The sequence below is a fragment of the Thamnophis elegans genome, chromosome 1, assembly GCF_009769535.1.
Source record: "Thamnophis elegans isolate rThaEle1 chromosome 1, rThaEle1.pri, whole genome shotgun sequence".
NCBI lineage: Eukaryota > Metazoa > Chordata > Lepidosauria > Squamata > Colubridae > Thamnophis > Thamnophis elegans.
This window is the reverse complement of record NC_045541.1, coordinates 97,254,321-97,277,145: the sequence shown is the minus strand read 5'-3', so window position 1 is coordinate 97,277,145 and position 22,825 is coordinate 97,254,321. Positions and strand designations below refer to the sequence as shown.

At 35.8% G+C, this 22,825-nt stretch overlaps 1 protein-coding gene across 1 annotated transcript in view; it reads left to right on the top strand.

Moving 5' to 3' along the window:
* The window catches only part of NELL1 (neural EGFL like 1), a 532,597-nt gene that overhangs the window by 208,456 nt on the left and 301,316 nt on the right, over window positions 1-22,825 (top strand). Inside the window, exons 10-11 of the mRNA XM_032212957.1 lie at window positions 837-910; window positions 21,410-21,509. Of these exons, the coding sequence (XP_032068848.1) occupies window positions 837-910; window positions 21,410-21,509 (174 nt within the window). The remainder of the gene's footprint in view (window positions 1-836; window positions 911-21,409; window positions 21,510-22,825) is intronic.

Here is a 22,825-nt window from a genome sequence, read left to right as displayed (position 1 = left end):
ACATAACTTATTTCAATTATTCATTTTCAAAAAGTGGCACTTGTCACTTTGGGCAGGTAATGCTGAACCTACTTACTTGGCAATTAGTCTCGCTGAAATTAGTGGAATTTTTCCCTTCCCAGGGAGGAATTCAAAGACTTATATATGGAATATACATACATACATACATACATACATACATAAATGCATGCATGCATACATACATACAGACAAACAAACAAACACACACACACACACACACACACACACACATGTAGTATCTCTTTTTAGGGTTAGGGTTATCCATATAACTTTGTTTTTCCTGGTAGTGATTGACACAGGTCTGATGGCTATGTCTATGGAAGATGCTTCTATTTAACTGCGAGTAGTTCTGAAGTTTCTCCTTTAGTATTTGGAGCTAATCAGAATCCATATACGTATTAGGACCCATTGCTCAGCATTCTACTTAGTTATTTCTGCATCATGGCCCATTTTTCACATTCTATTTAATTCTTTCATACAAGCATGTTTTAACACAAATGTAGATCCTGCAGAATATCCCTGCCATGAGTAATTCTGTTAATGAATTGAATTCAATATCTGTTCTGGATCTGCTTTTACTTCAGGTCACTAAGTAGTTAGTTTGTCATTGTGAGTGGCAAAATGTTTCAAGATAATAATGTTTGTAATGAATTTACTATTGCAGTCAAAATAAATGAGGGTAATTAACGCTGACTGTGACTGAAAGCAAAGTGACGACATCATATTTACTTAAGCAATATTGTTTCTATTAAAGTGTATAATTTATTTGCTCTTAGGACTAAATAATAATGTCTGTGTTTTTTTTTTAATTTTAGCAAAATGCATCTATGGAGATAAAGTGTTGGCAGAAGGTCAGAAGATTTTAATCAAGAACTGCAGAGAATGTCGTGTAAGTTTTTTTTAATTATTTGGCAGCATTCCTACACATTACACTTCCCCATTTAAGTTTCTTCAGAATAAACATGCATGTCATTGTGCAATAAATGCTTACAAGTTTTAAGCAATGCACAAACTTTGTAAGTGACAAAAGCATGTAAAAATATTCATAATTCCTTGAGTGGAAAAAGTACACAGGCCCATCATACAGTATGTGTTTTTATGATTTATGAAGTTGTTTTTATCTTTCCCTACATCAGGAGCACTGACAACATTTTTTTTTTCACTGCTGTCATACAAATCACTATGTTCATAAACACTCATTCACACATTCCACATCCCCCTTTCTCTTCCTTGAAAAGATGTCTGAGTCTTATATGTTTCTGAAAATCTACTCATCAGTCTATTTGCCAGGTTTTAATATGTTAGAAACAAAATTGAAGAGGTTTTTTAAAAAGTGTTGATAGGCTGGCTTCACAATGATAAGTTGGGGCAGACCTGGTTAGTACACGAACAGGAGACACTAGGTAATGCAAAAGTGACGAATGGACCATGGATTCTGAAGATGTTACCTAACCTGGGAACGAAATGTTCGGAAACCAACATACAAGCTCTGAGAACATAGCTTCACCCTCACGCTAGGAAATAATAGAACTACAGGCTAGACCGGGAAATCAGGGGAAAAAAAGAATGTGAAAGAAGATAGCAGCCAGCTGTTTTGGAGTTATTACTAAGAAAATTACGTGAAAATCCCTGAAGTCAATAAGAGTTGAGCTCGACTTGAAGAAGACTTTATTATTAAGTAAACCTGAGTTCTTCAACAAGATTCATAAGAGTAATCATTTTTTGAAAAATTTGCCCGCAAATTTGATGAGACAATGTGAAACTTTCAATATGAGATTATATTAGGGTTAGGACCAGCGGTGAAATCCTCTGAAGTCTCTAACAGTTTGGTGAGTCTGCTACCGAGTACATGCTTTGCAAGCACATGCACACTTTGCGCTCATGCATGCCTGAGGCATGCCCACACAGCGCTAAAAAAGGAACATTTTGAAGCCTTCCGAGTCATCAAAGGTAAGTAGAGCAGCCGGGGGGGGGGGAATCCACAGTGCCATGTGATTTAGATAAGCTAGAAAGCAGGAAATCTTACAATTCTAGCTAATATAAATCACGCATCACAACTGATTGTCACCCAGCTGATTTTTGGAAATACCGGTTCGCCCAAACTGGTAGCATTTTGTATTACTGGTTTGGGTGAACTGGTCCGAACTGGTAGCATTTCACCCCTGGTTAGGACTGAAATATGGGTTAGATTGGAGCATATTCTGTAAAATTCTTTTCCTTTAGGAAAAGAAGTTCTGTGACAGGTATGCAGGAAGCCCTCAATTTTAAAAAATGGCAGGAAAGGTAGGTGTGTAAACTACCACCTTCTGCTGTTCTTTGCCTTCAATATCTTATTATACAGAAAGCATGCTATCTCTTTTAACTTCCATTTATAAAGGTATCTATCATAGTCTTTTTAAAGATCACAATCTAAAAATAATGGGAGAAAAAGGATTTTAACTCGTGAAAGTAGTGGGGAAAACTTTTCATTAGTTGAAGAAAAAAGGAAGCAAAGCTGCTTAAAATTCATTAAGATTACCTCCAGTCACAGAACAGCCAATTTCACTCAGCTATAAAAATTACAGTAACTTACAAACTAGAGAAAGCTATATTTATCCTCTCTGCTTGATCTCCTTGGATTTGTAATAATGGACACTGCCTTTATCACATATTAGCCCTGAGCAGGTAAGCAATGGAAATGAGCATCCATTTTAATTAAATAACAATTAATGCAACAATTAACCTAAAAATAAGAAAAGAATAAAAAGTCAATTAGAACATTAAGCAGGAAATGGGAGGGAAATAAATGTATTTAGAAACTTTAAATGGAAGAAAGGGTTATGGACCGAATGAGTGCACGTGGTTGTGAAAAAAAGTGGAAAAGGGCTGAAAAATCAAAGTTGTTAAGTAAGAAAACAAATTTTAGGTGAAAGGAAAGAGTGAAAAACAACAAAATGAAACAAAAGGAGGTTGTTAAGTAGGAGAAAGATGGTATATAGATTTAGAAGTCTTAAAATTTTACATGAAACAATAGAAAAAAATCAGTGAAAAATGAAAAAAGGACCCAAGGGAGAGGAAATGAGAAGAAAAGAGGAACTGAGACCAAAGAACAGGGAATCCTAAAATCAGAAAGGATAATTTAGATCCTTGAGCCCAATGTGCTACTTAGAGCAGAAGCTGAAATTAATGTACTATTTATGGATAGTTTTGTAACATATGCTTGAATTCATCCAGTACGGATGATCTCATCACCTTTCTGTGAAAATAGTCACACCGTAAAACTTTCCTAATTGGAAATATACTTTGTTGTTGTCCCAAAGATGCTTTTTTCAAGAGGCAACTTTCTGGTTGCCTCTTTTAAAAAAAAATGTTTTTGGGTCAGACATGACCTGGATGACCGAGAATATCCATAGATGTACTTTGTTGTTCTTATTGTTTTTGTTATGTGCCCCATAACCTGAACTCTATTATTTTGTACTATGATATGATGGGGAACACTCCTTGGCCCTTCTTGTGACATCATTTCAGATACAAGTAGTCTTTGACTTACAACAGTTCATTTAATGACCTTTCAAAGTTACAACAGCACTGAAAAAGTGACTTATGACCATTTTTTACATTCATGACCGTTGCAGCATCCCCATGGTCATGTGATTTATATTCACATGCTTGACAATTGATTCATATTTAGCATGATTGTAGTGTCCCAGGGTCATGTGATCACCTTTTGTGATCTTCTGACAAGCAAAGTCAATGGGGAAGCTAGATTCACTTAACAATTGTGTTACTAATTTAACAACTGCAGTGACTCACTTAACAAATGTGGCAAGAAATGTCATAAAATGGGGCAAAACTCAGTTAACAAGTGTCTCACTTAGCAACATAAATTCTAAGCTCAATTGTAGTCATAAATCGAGGACTACCTGCACTTTAAGATTGCTTATATGTGTGTTACATGTTTGCGTGTGTGTGTGTATGTATGTATGTTTTTTTATTTTTTCATTTTCATAACATATAACCACATGTATATTATTACATAGGCAACATTGTATTGTATTATTAAATGTTTACATCAATTCATCTTACCATCAACCCCCCAAAACAATTATTGGCTCTTCAGCTCTCCATACACCATATTTGTACCTTATCAATCACACTCTTCTCCCTCCCCTCTCTCCCCCTACCTCCTTTCTTCCCTCTGTCACCCTTCTCTTCTCTAGTTCCCCTTCCTCTCTCCTTCTCCTCTCTCCCCTTTCCACCCTTCTTTCTATCATCCTCTTCACCCCTGCCCTCTCTCCTATTTCCCTCTTCTTCCCTTACTTCTCTCCTCTATTTCACACTCTTCATCTCATTTATTTGGTGTATTTCAGCTTTCTGAGTAAGTGCCATTTCATGTGATGGTATTTATAATTCCTTTTCAGTATACATATTTAATTTTAACATATATTTTCATCCTTCTTTTTTTAAAGAGAGAACAAAAAAGTGTATGTGTGTGTATGTATGTGTGTGTGTGTATGTATGTATGTATGTATGTATATATATATATGTGTGTGTGTGTGTGTGTGTGTTTTATTTGTGCTGATAAATAAATAAAGGGAGACTAGTATAGATCTATTTCAAGCTATTTAGCTCTCATCAGCTAGCCATACCCTTACTGGGATTTGAACCTGGGCTAAATTGCATACTAGGCAGAGTTCTTAGCCATTAGGCCACAGGCTCTTATCCGTTATCACAACCCCCGGTATGCCCAAATATGGGAGGAAGATCACACTTCCATTCTCTGTCCTTCGGCTCGTCACAAGAGGCCATCCAGACAGAAACCCAATATTTTTACTGTTGCCTTTTTGTTACATTTGTTGTATTTGTGCTGATAAATAAATAAAGGGAGACTAGTATAGATCTATTTCAAGCTATTTAGCTCTCATCAGCTAGCTAGATTCCCAGTAAGGGTATGGCTAGCTGATGAGAGCTAAATAGCTTGAAATAGATCTATACCAGTCTCCCTTTATTTATTTATCAGCACAAATACAACATTTTTGTAAGTGCTATCTGTTCTTCTTTGGGTGGCTTGCTGGTGCAGAGGATGTTAACCCAGCAAGCCACCCAAAAGCAACTTACCCAAAGAAGAACAGACAGCACTACTTAACCCGAAAGAAGACACCAGCATAATAATCCTACCAGCAGACAAGGGCAATGCCACGGTGGTTATGAGTACTTCTAACTACCAAACCAAATTAACCAACCTACTCCAAGACTCCACATACAAACCCCTAAACACAGACCCCACCACCTACCTGGAAAAAACCACTAGATCCAAAATAAAAGCCTCCCCCATCAGCGAAGAGATCCAGCAAAGAATCCTTCCCCAGAGAGAAGTCATCCAGATGCCCCAAGCTCTATGGTCTCTCCAAGATACACAAAGAAGGAACTCCACTTAGACCCATAGTCAGCTCCATAGGCTCACCTCTACAAAATCTAGCCAAATTTCTCGCCAAACAACTACAGCCCTATGCAGATTCCATCACCTCACATGTAAAAAACTCTTTCCACTTCATAGAGATCATAAAGAAACAAAACTTACAGCCCAGTGACCTACTTGTGAGCTTTGATGTTGTATCACTCTTCACCCAAGTGCCAATCAAAGAAGCCTTGACAGCTATCCAAAAAAAATATAACTCCCCCAAATACATCCTTGATCTGACCAATCACTGCCTATCCAACACATACTTTATTTATAATGGACAAAAATACAAACAGATAGAAGGAGCACCCATGGGATCAGCCCTCTCACCTGTCATTGCCAACCTCTACATGGAAAACTTTGAAACCCAAGCTCTAGAAAAATCTGATCACAAACCCAAACTTTGGCTCAGATATGTAGACGACACTTTCATAATCTGGCCACATGGGAAAGAACAACTGGACAACTTCCTTACACACCTCAACAGCCTACACCCCAAAATACAGTTCACCGTGGAAACAGAAGTAAACAACCAACTTCCCTTCCTGGATGTCTTAGTCTACAGGAAATCGAATGGCTCCCTAGGACATACCATCTACCAGAAGAAAACACACACTAACCACTATCTGCACGCACTCTCACACCACCACCCAGCCCAGATCAACTCTGTAGCCAAGACACTCATCTCCAGAACAAAACGCTTAGCTGATGAACAACACCTAAAAACTAAACTACATACTCTCACTAACGTACTGACATCCAATGGATTCCAAAGAAATAAGATCACCAACCTAATCCAAAAAGAAACCCCCACTAAAGTCCAGGACAGAGAACAAGAAAACGGAAAAGCCCTCCTCCCATACATAAAAGGCACCACAGACAGAATCAGCAAAATCCTCCGCAAACACAACATCAAGACAGCATTCTGCGCAAACCGAAAAATATCCACCATCCTAAGAAACCCCAAAGACAAAATTGAGTTAGAAAATCAAGGAGTATATGAAATCCCATGCACCACCTGCCCCACCACATACATCGGACAAACCAACAGAAGAATAAGTGCACGCATTGAAGAACAGAAAAACGCAATCAGAAAAGAGGAACCAACTTTTTCCCTGGTCCAACACCTTAAAGCCATTCTCTGTCCTTCGGCTCGTCATAAGAGACCATCCAGGCAGAAACCCAATATTTTTAATACAAATACAACATTATACTTTTAAACACACACACACACCACCTAATTTTGGCCGAGATGTAAACCTGGTTACATTTCCCAGCTATTCTCATCATTATGTTTATATAATTATACATCCTTACATGCCCCCATGTTGTAATTCTGTCTTTAAATCTCAATAGGTTCCCATTGTAAGTATATTTCATGTTTCCTCTCCATATTTTGATATTTTGGTTTAGATTACTCTTAATTGTTTATAAATGGCAACTCTTACTGTTCAGTGTTCATTACAATTCCCTTAATCTACTATATAGAATAACAAGCAGTACACATCTCACTTTGTTCATCATCTTAAAAGTTCAATACGTGTCCGTGTTTCATATATTTAACCCATGCTTAATTGTCCTTCTATTGTCATATTCAATCAATTAGCAATTCAGTTTAATTATCATGTATAAAAGTGAATCACAAACCTCTGCTTTACAATCTCCCATACCAGTTTAATATTTGTCCATATTACATATGTTTTATTTAATAATCTTTCCATTATCATATTCAGTCAGTTAGCAACTCTATTTTATTGTCATATTTAGGAATAAGCCCCTTATCTTAGCTTTATATTTTCCCATATAACAATTTCTAGTTGTCTGATTTTTTCCGAGTAAGTCTTTTATCCCACTACTGTTTTCCTGCCTTCTCCTTTTTCTTTGTTTTGATATGTCCACCCTCTTCAATTTTCCACAAGCCTCTGTCAAAAAGATCTTTTATATATCCCTTTGTTGGGGTGTAACCTCCTATTTCAATTTTCCTTATGCCACTGTCAACCTCCAAAACATGTTTTGTCTGCTTTTTATTCCCTTTTGTTGGCACAAATCCCCCTTTTACAATTTTCCCTATACCACTGCCAAGTCCTATGGAGTTTTTTGTCTGCTTTTTATTTCCCACCATTTCTACCCCTTCATTGTCTGTCCCCCCTACTTCCTTCCCTTCTTCCTAAAATATCTGCTTCTCTGAATTCAGAATTCTATTTAGGCGTTATTTTAATTATTTATGCATATTTTTTTATAATTTCACGTAGTTCTTCAAATTCCCACCTTTCCATAATCTCCAGTCCCAAAGTTACAGTTAGTTATACAATTCTTATTTCAGAGTTCTGGTCCACCTTAAATTTATCTACTTCAGCTGCTGTGGGGAATGGCAACAGGAGCCATCATGGTCTTTTGTTCTTCCTTAATGTCCAGTTCCAAAATTGCAGTTAGTTATACCAATCTTATTCTGAAATTCTGGTCCACCTTAAATTTAGTTAATTCAACTACTGTGAAAATGGAAGAGAAGCTGGAGCCACCTTGATCTTTGCAGACAAAAAAGAAAAAAAAGACTTCATATTTCCCCAGTTCTTGATTTTGTTATTATTTTTCCTTGGTATTTCTTGTTGGTTATAATTGCTCAAAATATATTAATTGGAACAAACTTGCATACAGTGAAATTCGGGTATGTTTCTCTTCCCTCCTGCTTTTCCAAGTTCTTATTTATGGCAGTTGGTTAATTTAAAATTTCCACGCAGGCAAGATAAGGTTATCAGTTGTAAGTAAGGAGATGGTGCTTTTTTCTTGATCTTTTTCCCTTGTTGCATTCCAGTTCTCATTAATTGGAGCTGCTTAATATATGTTAATTAAAAGACACTCAGACAAAGCAAATCTTCATGCTCCTAGACTCCTTTAAAAACACAATCTTTTCAAGTGCAAAACCAAATTTAGAGTTTATGTTTAAGTGGGTTTATTTATTTATTTATTTATTTATTTATTTATTTATTTATTTATTTATTTATTTATTTATTTATTTATTTATTTACTTACTTACTTACTTACTTACTTACTTACTTACTTACTTACTTACTTACTTACTTACTTATTTATTTATTTATTTATTTATTACATTTGTATGCCTCCCACTCCCTAGGGACTCTGGGCGGCTTACAGACAAAATAGGAGACATATAAAAATTAAAAATAAGAATACAGTTAATTAAAAAATATTCACATCATGTATACAGTTTAGCGTGGGGCTGGATACTCATCAACAGCCCCAGGCCTGCCGGAACAGCCAGGTCTTGGCAGCTTTATGGAAGGCTGGGAGAGTAGTGAGCGTCTGGATCTCTACGGGGAGATCGTTCCACAGGGCCAGGGCAGCAACAGAGAAGGCCCTCCCCCAGGGATTCACCAACCGACATTGACCAGCCAATGGCACCCGGAGGAGGCCCAATCTTATTGGTCTTTGGGAGGTAAATGGCAGGAGGCGGTTAAGTGTTTAAGTTTGTCACTTCTCTTCTTTCTCCTTTCTGTCCAAATTATTTCAAGCAAATGACACTCTTTGGGGCTAGTGATCCAACCCTCCGTTTTTTCCCTTCTTTCTTTTTGCAAAAATCCCTATTTGTCCATCAATATTATTTATGCTTTCAAGATTCTTTGCCTTTTCCAAATTCTGATTTATAACTGTGGGTTAATAGATGTTACCAGGCTTTCATCTCACCTCTGCATGCTCCTATTCAGCTGCTTTGGCCTGGAACCAGCTCTTGTGCAGCCATGTTGCCATGCTGTCACCCCGGCTCTGATTCAGACGGCAAATCTCTGACCTACGAGGGACCTATTGCACTCCCTCTGGGTCTGATGAGATGCTGCCTCTTCTTTACTCCCCCACAGGGGGGTTCTGATCCAAAAACAGATCTCGGAGACAGTTTGTCAGACAGGGTTCATGTGAGAGTCTTCAGAGCTCACATCCCCCACATTTGTCCAGCTGGAGAACTTAGATCGACTCCTTTAAGATTGCTGTTATGTCCCTGTAAACATGTCTATTAAAACCCAGTATCTGCAATTTCTTCATTCTCTTTATCATGCTGAAATTTTCACTCCTCTGATCACCCTTGTGTTTTCTTTCCTGGATCTTTTGAAATTCATCTGAGTGAATCTTAAAGTATGGTGCCTCAAATTGGACATAAGACTTGAGGTGGATTATAAACAGTTAGAATAAAATGTAATGATTGATTCCCACAATTAGGAAATTACAAATCTACAATGCAGACTAAAATGGAATCAACCATTTCTGTAGATATAGCACACCACTGACCAATACCAAGTCTTAAAATCTTTTCCTTGAGTACTATTACGAGGTAGCTCCCCGTATTTGATTTCTATTTTCTCAGTTAATCCAATAGACTTAGAATAGATTTAACTGGGACAGAGAAAGACTAATATAGTAAGCCAAGCATTACTTTAATCAAAGTGAAATAAAAATATTTTTATTCAAGTTACATTTAGAAATAAAGAGATAAAGCTTACAGAACAAGTAATATTAATTAAGGAGGAGAAAAGAAATCTCTGCTTTTGCGTATGTACAATAATTAAAATGATATTGGAACTAAGAACTAATGTTTTGGGAAACACTGTCAATTCTAGCTATATTTTGTGCTTAGATATTGTTTCAGATCCTCCTCTTTAGATGCAAATAATTCAATTCAATCTGATTTACAAGTTGCTAAAACATAGTCCATTCATTTTTAAAAATCCACTTCTGGGCATGTGCAAGCGAACCGGTAGTAAAAAAATTAGCAACCCATCTCTGAATCTTGGATGAAGTAAAATCATACCACCTTCATGTTCATTTACTACCTACCTCATAAAAGTGTCCAACAACAATAACAACAACAACAACAACACATACAAAACCAAAGGTGTCCTCTTGATCAGAAAAATAAAAATAAAAACAATACTAATATCTTGGGGGAGCCAGGTGTGGTAGTCAGTTTGTTCTTGTGGTATTTGATAAATAACCACCTGGGCAACTGCTGTGTGATAGTAGTTGCACAAGACACTCAATATTCTAGATATGTGTACTAGCCTCAAAGGGTTATCTCTTTCTGCACTAACAATGCAGACAGAAATCAATTCCATCTGTAATGACTGTAATAGAATTAATCCATACTATTCTGGATTAGAGCAGATGGTTTTATTGATTTGTAAGCACAAGAGTGTATTATTTATTTCATTTCATTCTATTTTAAAACAAACTGGAGCTAGATTTTGGACAGAACATATCCTAAAAAGAGATGTAGTTATCGAGCGCTAGACCATTTTGTTGCAGATTGTCATATCATACATATGTTGTATTTTTCATATATTCATTTCAACTATCTTCTTTTTGAAGCAGATTGACAACTATAACTCCACTTTGTGTTTGCCAGTCTTAAACATGTGTCATAATTTAGGCCAGTCCAATTATACATACTGCTGTTCCAAATAGCTCTTGATGTCTCCAGGTTCTTGTTCCTTCTAGCAGAGCCCATTGTACTGAGTTGTGCCTGAATATGTTTGTTTAATTTATTTTCTCCCCCCATCTTCCCCAAAGTATATAATTACAGAATACCACAGAGTTGGATGAGACCTTGGAGATCTTCTAATACAACCCCTTGGTTGAGCAAGACCATTTCAGACAAATGGCTGTCCAGTTTCTTTTTGGAAGCCTCCAATGGTGCAGCATCCACATCTTCTGAACCATTCCATTGATTGACTGCTCTCACCATTAGGAAATGTCTTCTTAGTTATAGTTTGCCTCTCTCCTTGGATAGTTTCCATCCATTGTATCTTGTCCTGCCTTCTGGTGCTTTGGTTGACCCCCTCATATTTGTAGGTGCCCCTCAAATATTAGAACACTGCTATCATGTCTACCCTAATCATCTTTTCACTTTTTAAAAATTAAACTAGAATCCACACTTTTCGCTTCTTTATGTTTTATAAATTGGAAGCCGCAAGTCCTCTTCTTTTTCTGCCAGGAGCACTGTATCATATCTCTATCATAAGTTTGTTATTTTCATAGTCCATTGACAGTCCTGGTGTAGTGTTTGGTTCATTAAATATTTCCTTAGTATAGATGTTGAAAAGGAGCTGTGATAGGATATATTCTTGATGCATTGCTTTTTAGACTGAGAATTCTTTTGAAAAATCTATTTCAGTCTTAAAAGCAGAAGTTTACTCCCAGAACAGATTCATTATAATTCTATCATCTTTGTCATCCATCCCAATTTGCTCCAAAGTTTTGATCAACATTTCATGATTTACAGAATCAAAGGCTTTTCAGTAATCAGAAAAGCATAAAGAGATGCCTTTTTGTTGTTTTTTAACTATCTCTTGATTCTTGTTTTCTGGCTTAAAATGCTTTCCCTAGTGCCACTATTTCATAAATGTGCTCTGAACCTCACTTATTGCATTGTTGAAATATCTTGCATTTCTTAAGAAATTAATTTTGAATAACATTTTTGCTGCATGTCTGATAAGACTAATCAGATTCTATGTTCAGTTCTTGCTTTCCTAGGAATTGAAATAAAATTGATTTAGAGTCTTTTATAACATAGTTTTTAAAAAACTTTTGTTCTTATTTCCATCATTGCTAAAAAAACAACAACCTGTCATCTAAACTTCCTTCGTTCTGCTTTTTATCTTTAGTTAGTTACTTTCTGCACTTTTAAAGTGCATCCACTGGCTGGTCAATACCATTGACTGTTTTTCCACACTGTTGATTATCTTCTTCAAAATATTGTAAAACCTATTTTTAATGTTTTTCTTTAAAGCTTATTTTTACATCTTTCCAAATCTTTCTTGAAAATATTCTATTTTTTTTACTCTAATGTTCTTTGCCTTTATACTGAATTTTATTATAACAAGGTTGTAGTTGGAATAAATATTTATATCAGGGCACATTTTAATAGAATTCTTAAATCTATCTTTTCTCATAACACAGTCTGTTTGGTTCCTTGTTGCATCTTTTGAATTTTTTTTTCAAGTACATAATCTTTCTAGTTTCTGGAACATGGAACTAAATATGGAAAAGTTCAAACTTTTCAAAGAATAGAAAGATTCAGGCTCCTCAAAGAATTATTCAGATCCTTGGCCATTGTTATTTCTTATACCTTAGACCACTTTTACTTTACAGGTAGATATTTTCTGAACCTACTTTCACATTTAGATGTCCCAAAATAATTAGGTTCATAGACTTTGCTTCTTGTATTGTTTCATAAAAACTCTTCTTGATTTGAGTAATTTCCTATTGAAATAATAAATTACAGATTACAAATCTGTAATATTTCTACAGTGAAAGCTTTGGCATCAATTTTGGAAATGATTATCTTGTCATTTAGTGACTAGAAGCCAATCACTGCTAACACAATTTTCCTTTTCATGGTAGTGGCAGTGCTGTTTGTATGGGGAATACAGCTGGAATAGATCATGGTTCATTTATCCTGCTTGTGTATGTAGTACTCTGCAATGTCTACTTTCAAGGCAACAATTTCTTGTAAGACATTATTAGTTTTTCCAGATTGGTGAAGGGTTCTGACTTTCCGTATGGTTGTTTTTAAAAGATGGTTGTTTTTACAGACTCTTTTCTGTACCTCTGTAATTGTGTACATTTCAGGCATTCAACTATACTCTCTATTCTGTTCTGCTGTTGTTTCCGGTTATGATTAATAATGGGGGGGAAAGTGAGGGCCCAGCCTCTTTTACATTTCATGCCACTGATCAAATCAGGTTCATTCTTCTGTCCTTAGGGAGGGTTTCTCATTTCCAGAGCCAAACAAGAGTTTATCCGCATGAGCTACCATGGAACACATGTTTTGCTGTTTCTTCCAAGTTGTCTGTTGATCTTCACAGATATCCATTACAATATCCCAGGGAACAAAGGAAAGACAGGGGCTTCATTTGTCTCCCAGTGCAGATTATTATTTCACAATAATCTTATTTATAAGAGAACCCCAGGAAGAGATGATGAAGATTATATACATATACATATACATATACATATACATATACATATACATATACATATACATATACATATACATATACATATACATATACATATACATATACATATACATATACATATACATATACATATACATATACATATACATATACATATACATATATACATACACATTTATTATACAATTGTATCACAGCGGCCAGTTGTTTTGCCGGATTTGGCATTGGTTACTAGTCGGGCCCCACCCAGGGGCCTAGGACGTCGTAACGTATTTTCGTAATATGCGTGCAGATCCAAGCAGTGCGGCTTTTTGCATTTGACTGATGGTGATTTTGTCAATTTTTAACTGTTTTAAATGTAATTCCAGTGCTTTTGGAATAGCACCCAGTGTGCCAATTACCACTGGAATTACCACTGCTGGTTTGTGCCATAGTCGTTGAATTTCGATTTTTAAGTCCTGGTATCTTGCGATTTTTTCATGTTCCTTCTCGGCGACCCTGCTATCACCTGGTATTGCGATGTCTATGATTGTGACCTTATTTTTCTCAACCAGTGTGATGTCTGGTGTATTATGCGCCAGTATTTTGTCGGTTTGTATACGGAAATCCCACAAGATCTTGACCATCTGATTTTCGGTGACTTTTTCAGGCTGATGTTCCCACCAGTTTGTTGCTGTTTTAATATTATAATTTTTGCACAAATTCCAATGGATCATTTGTGCTACTGAATTGTGCCGCAATTTATAATCAGTCTGCGTGATTTTTTTACAGCAGCTGAGTATGTGATCAACAGTTTCATCAGCTTCTTTGCAAAGTCTGCATTTGGCATCATCAGAGGATTTTTCGATTTTGGCCTTAATGGCATTTGTGCGGATAGCTTGTTCTTGCGCAGCCAGGATTAGTGACTCTGTTTCTTTCTTTAATGTACCTGTTTTTAACCATAACCAAGTTTGTTCACTGTCCACTTTATCTTTTATTTTTTCCAGAAATTGACCATGCAGTGCTTTGTTCTGCCAACTCTCCATTCTTGATTTTATCACATCTTTTCTGTATTCTTGTTTTGTCTGTTGGGCCTTCAGTAGATTTTTGTTCTTTACTTCGATTAATAGATGTTCTTGAGTGTCTTTTAAATAATCAGCCAGTGCATGTTTTTCTTCTTCAACTGTTTGCTTCACTTGTAATAATCCTCTGTCACCTGATTTTCGGGGCAGATATAGTCTATCAGTATCACCACGTGGATGTAAACTGTAGTGTATTGTCATTAGTTTCCTGGTTTTTCGGTCCAAAAGGTCCAAATCAGCTTGTGTCCAGTTAACTATGCCAGCTGTGTATCTTATAACTGGTATTGCCCAGGTATTTATGGCCTTGATTGTATTTCCACCATTCAATTTAGATTTTAAAATTTTCCTAACTCTGTTGGTGTACTCTCGCCTGACAATAGTTTTTACTTCTCCATGCTTGATGTTATCCAACTGCAGAATGCCTAAGTATTTGTAGGCTTCATTTTCTTTGCATTTAATTAGTTGGCCATTGGGCATTTCAATTCCCTCAGATGCAGTGATTTTGCCCCTTTTTATGGATACAGTGGCGCATTTTTCCATGCCAAACTGCATTGAAATATCGGTGCTGAATACTCGGACTGTATTTGTCAATGATTGGATTTCTATTTCTGACTTTCCATAGAGTTTCAAATCATCCATATATAGTAAATGCGAAATTTTTTCAGCTTTTTTGGCTGTTTGGTAGCCTAATTTCATTTTGTTTAAGATTACTGATAGTGGGATCATTGCGATGATGAAGAGAAGAGGTGAAAGTGAATCACCCTGGAAAATTCCTCGCTTGATATTAACCATTCCGTAGCTCTCATTCCCTACTGCCAACTCAGTTCTCCATTGTTTCATTGCCTTTTCAGTAAAGGATGTAATATTTTTGCTAATGCCAGTTGTTTCTAAGCATTTTATGATCCAACTATGTGGCAGTGAGTCAAATGCCTTTTTGTAATCAATCCAGACCATATTCAAGTTCGTTTTTCTGTTCTTACAATTTTCTAATATCATTTTATCAATTAGAAGCTGATCTTTTGTGCCCCTGCTCCTTCTTTTGTTGCCTTTTTGCTCTACTGGCAAGATGTTGTTTGTTTCCAAATAATCCATCATGTTATCTGCAATAATGCCTGTGAGTAATTTGAAGGTTGTTGGTAAGCATGTTATTGGTCTATAGTTTTCAGGTGTTGTTCCTTTAGTTGGATCTTTCTGAATCAAGTATGTTTTTCCAGTTGTCAACCATTCATCAATTTGGCCCTTTTGTAAAATTTCATTCAGTTGCCTGGCCAATATTGCATGTAAACTGGTCAGATATTTGAGCCAGAAACCATGTAATTGGTCCTTTCCAGGTGATGTCCAATTCTTTACCTTTTTAACTCGATTTTTGATCATCTCAGTTGTTATTTCTAATACTTGCATTTGTTTGTTGCCAATGCTTTTCTCAAAGTCATGTATCCACTTTGCTTCCTTGTTGTAGTCCTTTGCATTTTCCCACAATTCTTTCCAGAATTCAACTGTGGCCTGCTTTTCTGGTTTTTCACTTTTGGTGTCACCATTCACATTAAGACTTTGATAAAAACGCCGTTGGTCTGATCGAAATTGCTGATTTTGTTTATATTGGATGATTCGTGCCTCATATCTTTCAATTTTTCTAGCTGTTGCTGTTATCTGCTGTTTTACAATCTCTACAGCTTCATTGATGTTTCTTGTATCCAATCTATATCTTCTGATTAGCCGATCTATGATTTTGTTGTTTTTAAGCCGTTGCTCATGCATGTTCTTTAAGTTACTAGCATCTGCCCTTAATTTTTTGATTTTTTGTTCTAGACGGATTTTCCACTTTGGCTTTGATGCTTTTTCTGTTGTGTGACTAGGTACTTTAATTTTAATGCCTAGTTCGTTAGTGACTATTACAGCTGCGCTGTACATTAACTGGTTTGTTTCCAAGATGGATCCCGGTTCAATTGTTGAAAACACTGCATTAACCATTTTCATGATAGGGGCCAAAATTTTCTTAGGCACAGTTTTTAGTGATGGTAAACGTTGCCTTTCCTCATTAAGCAGAAAATGCTCCATGATCTTATCCTTCAATTCTTTTTTTTTTGAGTTAGTTCATCAGTTGGTTCAGTGATAACTGGTTCTAGTGGTGGTGATGTTATTTCCTCCCTGAGAGCTTCTTCTGGGAGTTCTACTATAGTGTCTTTAGTTGTGTCTTGAATATCAGTTATTTCCGCTTGTGATATTGTTTTTTGGGTTTTGCAATTTGCCTGAATTTCCTCATGTTCAACTTCACTAAACACTTTATTCCGTATAATAAATCGCCTTTGATCTGCTAGTCGTTGTTCACTAACATTTGAATCTGGATATTGTTGTTTCCATAATTCATACATTCACTTTAAATATCCTCTTTTTTCTGGCTCTGAGTTGTAGTAACAGGCCATTATGGCACGGTTTTCATCTGCACTATATTTTTGTCGTTTTGTTGGCTGGTCCACTTGTAGCCCACTTGTCGACGGATGTCCAGGGACCCCAACATCCGCCGCGGCCCTTGTTAACCCGCGCGACGACCGATGCGGTATGGAATTCTTATTCGTTTTTTTCACCATATTGTATGGGTTGGCGGGGGTTTTTTTACGGGACCAGATGCCAACCTGATCCCAACCTTCCTCCTTTCTCATCCGGGCTTGGGACCGGCAACGGCGGAGTTGTTGTTATTATTATTATTATTATTATTATTATTATTATTATTATTATACAATTGTATCACAGCGGCCAGTTGTTTCGCCGGATTTGGCATTGGTTACTAGTCGGGCCCCACCCAGGGGCCTAGGATTATTATTATCCTATTATCCTATTATTATTATTATTATTATTATTATTATTATTATTATTATTAAAATGTTAAAATGCCATTCACTTTTTCTATTAGAGGTTGTCCTGATCTAGAGGACTGTGCAGTTTGGATTGTATAACATTGCATAATAAAAAACATAGTTATAGGAAATCCACCTGATTTTCAAAATACAAAAGATATCCTCATCTATTGTTATTTTCTGCTGCATACATGTTTGTTATCTGCCTTCACTTCTACATGACAGTGTGCATAACATATTGTATGTGTCTTCTTCTTATGCCATATCCATCATTGGACTTTGGCGATCCTATTTTATCAACAGTTGAACGAAAAGGTGTGGTTGAGTTTTATCCAAACCAATTCCTTAGATTTTGAAGCCAGGATGTTCTTTTTTTTGCCTGGACCTTATTTGCCTTCAGTCTTGGAGGATTAAATGAAGTATGCTGTATTTTTCTGGGTGCCGCATCACATGTCCAAAATATTCTAACTTTCGCTCTTTTATGTTTTTGATGATTTCCCTTGGCTTTCCCAGGCAGCTTTCCGACTGTATTCATGCACTACAATATATACCTGATTGTTATGCTAGAAATACTGCTGACTTCAGGAAGTTCATTTATCATCCTTTTGGCCCAGCTGAATTTTTCTCCAGCTTAAGTCAGAATTCGTTTAATACTTCTGAGTCTTGTAGGGATGTGAAAGCTCAGTGAATTGTTTTTCTTCTGAAAGTCTTATCATCAAGAATGTAATAAGATAATTGAATTTGGAGTTGGAGTGACATAAATTGAACTACTCACCTGATCTTTGAGGGAAATAGCTTGATTATTCAGCCCAAAATTGAACTGAGCCCAGATGGGTTCATTCTTTATATCTAATCTGTTTCATTGATTTCAGTGTTGTTTACATATTACACTGAGCACGCTAATTCATATTATACTAGTTATAACAAAGCATATGAAAAAAATCATTTCCAAATTTTGCAAATGTACTCTTTATACAATTGGAATAGTCATATCAAATATGTAATAATATTTGAGAAAACTAAATGGTTGGAGGCTTTAGGCATGTTTAATTTAGTGATGAAAAGATACAGTAGTTGTCTACAAATATCTGAAGAGCTGCATGTAGAGTTCAGGATGGAATTGTTCAGAGTTGTTCCAGGAGAAGAGAGAGTAGGTTTTAATTACAAGGAAGTAGATTTTGATTGGACAACAGAAAAAATGTCCTTATGGCAAAAGCTGTTCAACATTGGAACAGATGGCCTTAGGATTATCATTTGCTGGAGAAGATGGACTCTGCTTGACTGGAATCATTTAAGCAGACACTATAATAGTGGATTGGAATATATGCTCTCCTTTCCAGACTGTATATTCCATAATTATTTTTTAAAGAAAACAATTGGAGAATATAGAGGGAAATATAAATGATTAAGAAACTGTGAACTAGTGATGAAATAAATAAAGAATATACATATGTACAAGTCTTCAAGAGGCAGTATGCCAATGATGAAGTTTGGGGCCAGACACATTTCAACCCAACTATTGAAATCCTCTTAATTATGGAGCATTGATTAGTCTTTTCAGAGAAATTTAACTATACTTGTTAGTGTTTATTATATTATTTAAACATTAGACAATGAATATATCATGAAATAATTATTCATTATATTAATTTATATTTCACCAAATTCTTGTTTGCTGCTTAGTGCAAACTTGGTTTGATATAACTTATATCACATTCCTTAATGTTTTACTAGAACTAGAGTTTAGGACTTATTTTTATTTTTAATATTATAGACCATATGAGGCCAAAAATATGTAAGTAATTTTCCTTTTGTTATCCTCTTTTTGTTTGCAAAATAAATGGGCTCTAATGAATCCTAGTTAGCTTTTTAGTTTGAAGTATTTTCAGTTTTAAACTTTTAAAAATAAAACTTCAGCTTATTGTCTTTGTGCTAAAATAATGGAAAATATTTAGATATTTGCAAAAATATTGCAGAGATATGGGTGGTATTCATAGCCATAATGAACAGAATTACATAAATTATACTATTAGTAACACAAATGCTTCATTATGAACAAGCTGATCAAAATGAGAGACAGATTTTGACTTCCAAGAGGATTGTTTTTCTAGTTGCCTGATCAGGTCTTAGAGATAGTTATATTTCAAAGGATTCTGCAGCACTTCAGATTCATTTTGTCTTTTTCTGGGATTATTATATCAGTCCTGTACATCTACTGCATGTTCCCTGGAAAGACCCATATTTTAAAGGAAAGCAGAGTTGCAAAAATACTCTGAATTAATTCTTTTTAGAATGCAGTCTAAAGAAGTGCTAACATTTAAGATCCCTGAATCACTAGAAAACGATTGTCTTTTTTCATTTCAGCTTTTAAAAAGTAGACATTGCATTTTGGGCAATTGTTTTTTTGAATTATTTTTGTAGTGGTACAGGGTTCCATTGTTGTATTTACTGATATTTTTTTCATTTATGAGTCCCTCCCTCTGAATGATATATAACATTTCAAAGTAAAAATAATATTATATCTAATTAAACACACAACACAACATCCAAGAAAAATGACAGCTAATATAGACAATCACCAAACAATATCGATCATAGGGCTGGGCGAATAGCAGGTCTTCAGCATTTTATGGATGACCAACAGGGTTGGGACTAATATGACTAATATGATCTCAGGTGATAAGAGTCAAGGTGGCGCAGTGGTTAGGGTGCAGTACTGCAGGCCACTTCAGCTGACTGTTATCTGCAGTTCAGCGGTTCTAATCTCACCGGCTCAAGGTTGACTCAGCCTTCCATCCTTCCGAGGTGGATGAAATGAGGACCCAGACTGTGGGCATGATATGCTGACTCTGTAAACCACTTAGAGAGGGCTGAAAGCCCTATGAAGCGGTATATAAGTCTAACTGCTATTGCTAAGGTTTTTTGGAAACCAGGTGTCAGGACAAGACGGCAAGTTTCCTAGATCCAACAAGCCATCTTCTTTAATTGACAAGACCCAACATACACTTCCTATTGGACTGAACAGGATGGGTTGAAGCCACTAAAGATAGATTAATGATTGGTTTGTAATTCATATAATAAAATGTAAGCATGAACTATATAGATTGAAGATTGTCAAATTTCTAGATTCTGAATTTTGCAATAGATTAAAATGAAGTCATAGATTGAAGCTCAAATTTATGTTTAAGGCCATTTCAGTAACAAATGAAATAAATAATAATAATAAAAACCCTTTGCATCTTAAGCAACAAAAAATCAATGGAAGTGTCAGCGTTCCGTTTCATCCAGAATTAAATCAGAGTTCAAGGCATAGGTTTCATCAAAGTTCCAATTTAATAAGAGAGACATGTTGGTACAAACTGTCGAACCCCAAATCTGAAAGCTTCCTGGGTTTCTACCCAGTTGAAAGTTCAAAACCTTGCCCCCACACCCACAAGTCCATCGCATGGCCTAATCTTCCTCTGCCATGCTGACATTTCCACCAATCTAGTTCCGGTCAGGTCCAGAGGTGCAGAGACAAAGGATCACCTTGAGCTTCTAGAAAGCAATGCTTTATTTTGACAAGAACACATTCTACAATTCTACTCCTTACTATTCCTCCTCCCAATTACCCCACTAATGAAACATAATGAAAGTAATGTAATTATGAAAGTAACTAATGAAAGTAAAATGAGAGAGAGAGTGAGGCAGGCCAAAGATCTTAAAAGGAATATGACTGCAGGCCTGACAGGAAGACTGATTCATGAAAATAGTTAAATGGAATTTAGAAAGTATAGTAAGTTATGCACTCTTGAATTTAAGAATAATCCTGTTTTTAATGGGAACGCTGTTTCAATGCTGTTTTATTTGGGAATACAAATGTTAAAGAAGAATAATTTTTTGTTGTGTAAAATATATTTAACTTATCAAATTTATCTGACAGTTTACAATGTTGTTGGCAGAACATTTATGCTATATAACTATAACTAGCTATAAAATATAAAAAGAAGTATGAGCCGACTCTGTCACTTTCATTTTTATCAATTATGAATCATTATTTATTTCCAGAATGGAATTTTAGTAAAAGTAACAGAGACCTGTCCTCCATTAAACTGTTCAGAAAAAGACTATGTACTCCCAGAAAATCAGTGCTGCAGCGTTTGTAAAGGTAAGTAGCATGCTGCATGGATTTTTTTTTGACAATTTAAGTGGTATTTGAGTAGTTCATTGAATTTAGAATACATGAATTCTTTTGGTTCTATTATGTTTCTGTGAACATATTTTATTTGTCTAAATGAAGATTGCTAGATGTAGAATCAGACAGCCCGTTATAAAACAACATTATTATTCCATTTAGTATAAGAAAACAATATAGGAGAACCATGTAGAGTTCTCAACCTATAGGGAATATACAACTTCACAGTATTCTCCAATCGCACCACTGAAATTAAGTTACAATATTGCAGTGGTACAAAATGTTAAGCTAGGAGGTGCATTTTATGGTAGCAATGGCAATGATTTGCCTCCCAAAAGACCTCCATTGCTATTCTACCCTAATTCTTTAAAATAAGACGTAGGTCAAAAATGATTCACTTCTCTTTTGATAACAAACATCATAAAATCCCTAAATTTCTCCCAGGTTGAGAGGCAATCTTGCAAACTCCAATCCCAATTTATTTTATTTTATTTTATTTTATTATTTTATTTTATTATTTTATTTATTATTTCATCAAGCATGAATTAGGTAACAGATATAAGTATAAACATGATTATGTATACATGAAATACAAGGGAATATTAAGACAGGGATGGTAGGCATGCTGGTGCGCTTATGCACACCCCTTAAAGACCTCTTAGGAATGGGGTGAGGTCAACAGTAGACAGTCTAAGGTTTTGGGGTTTGGGGAAGAAACCACAGTGTCAGGTAGTGCAATCCAGGCACTGACAACTCTGTTACTGAAGTTGTATTTTCTGCAATCAAGTTTGGAGCGGTTTACCATAAGTTTGTATCTATTTTGAGCTCGTGTGTTGTTGTGGTTGAAGCTGAAGTATTCAATCACAGGTAGGACATTGTAGCAGATAGTTTTATGTGCTACGCTTAGGTCGGATCGAAAGTGGCAAATTCTAAATTGTCTAAACACAGTATTTCAAGACTAGTGGCATAAGTTATTCTGTTGAGAGCAGAGGAGTGGAGGACCCTTTTCAACAGCATCTTCTGTAAAATCGACATGTAGTAGATTGTTGTAATTGGTTGTGATACGATTGGGAAATGTGGGGCATGAGCCAAAGACTGAACCGAAGAATGTTGCAGTGTTGCATGAGCAAATCCTGAAGTTGTAAATAAAAACAGCAGAATAACAAAATTATGAAATGTGTTACAACATGAGCCATCAAGGAAACATTATTAAGACCATGCATCAAGACAATCTGTTTATTTCAAAACAGCTAAGTTTATCCAAATGCTAAAATAAATAAAACTGTGAC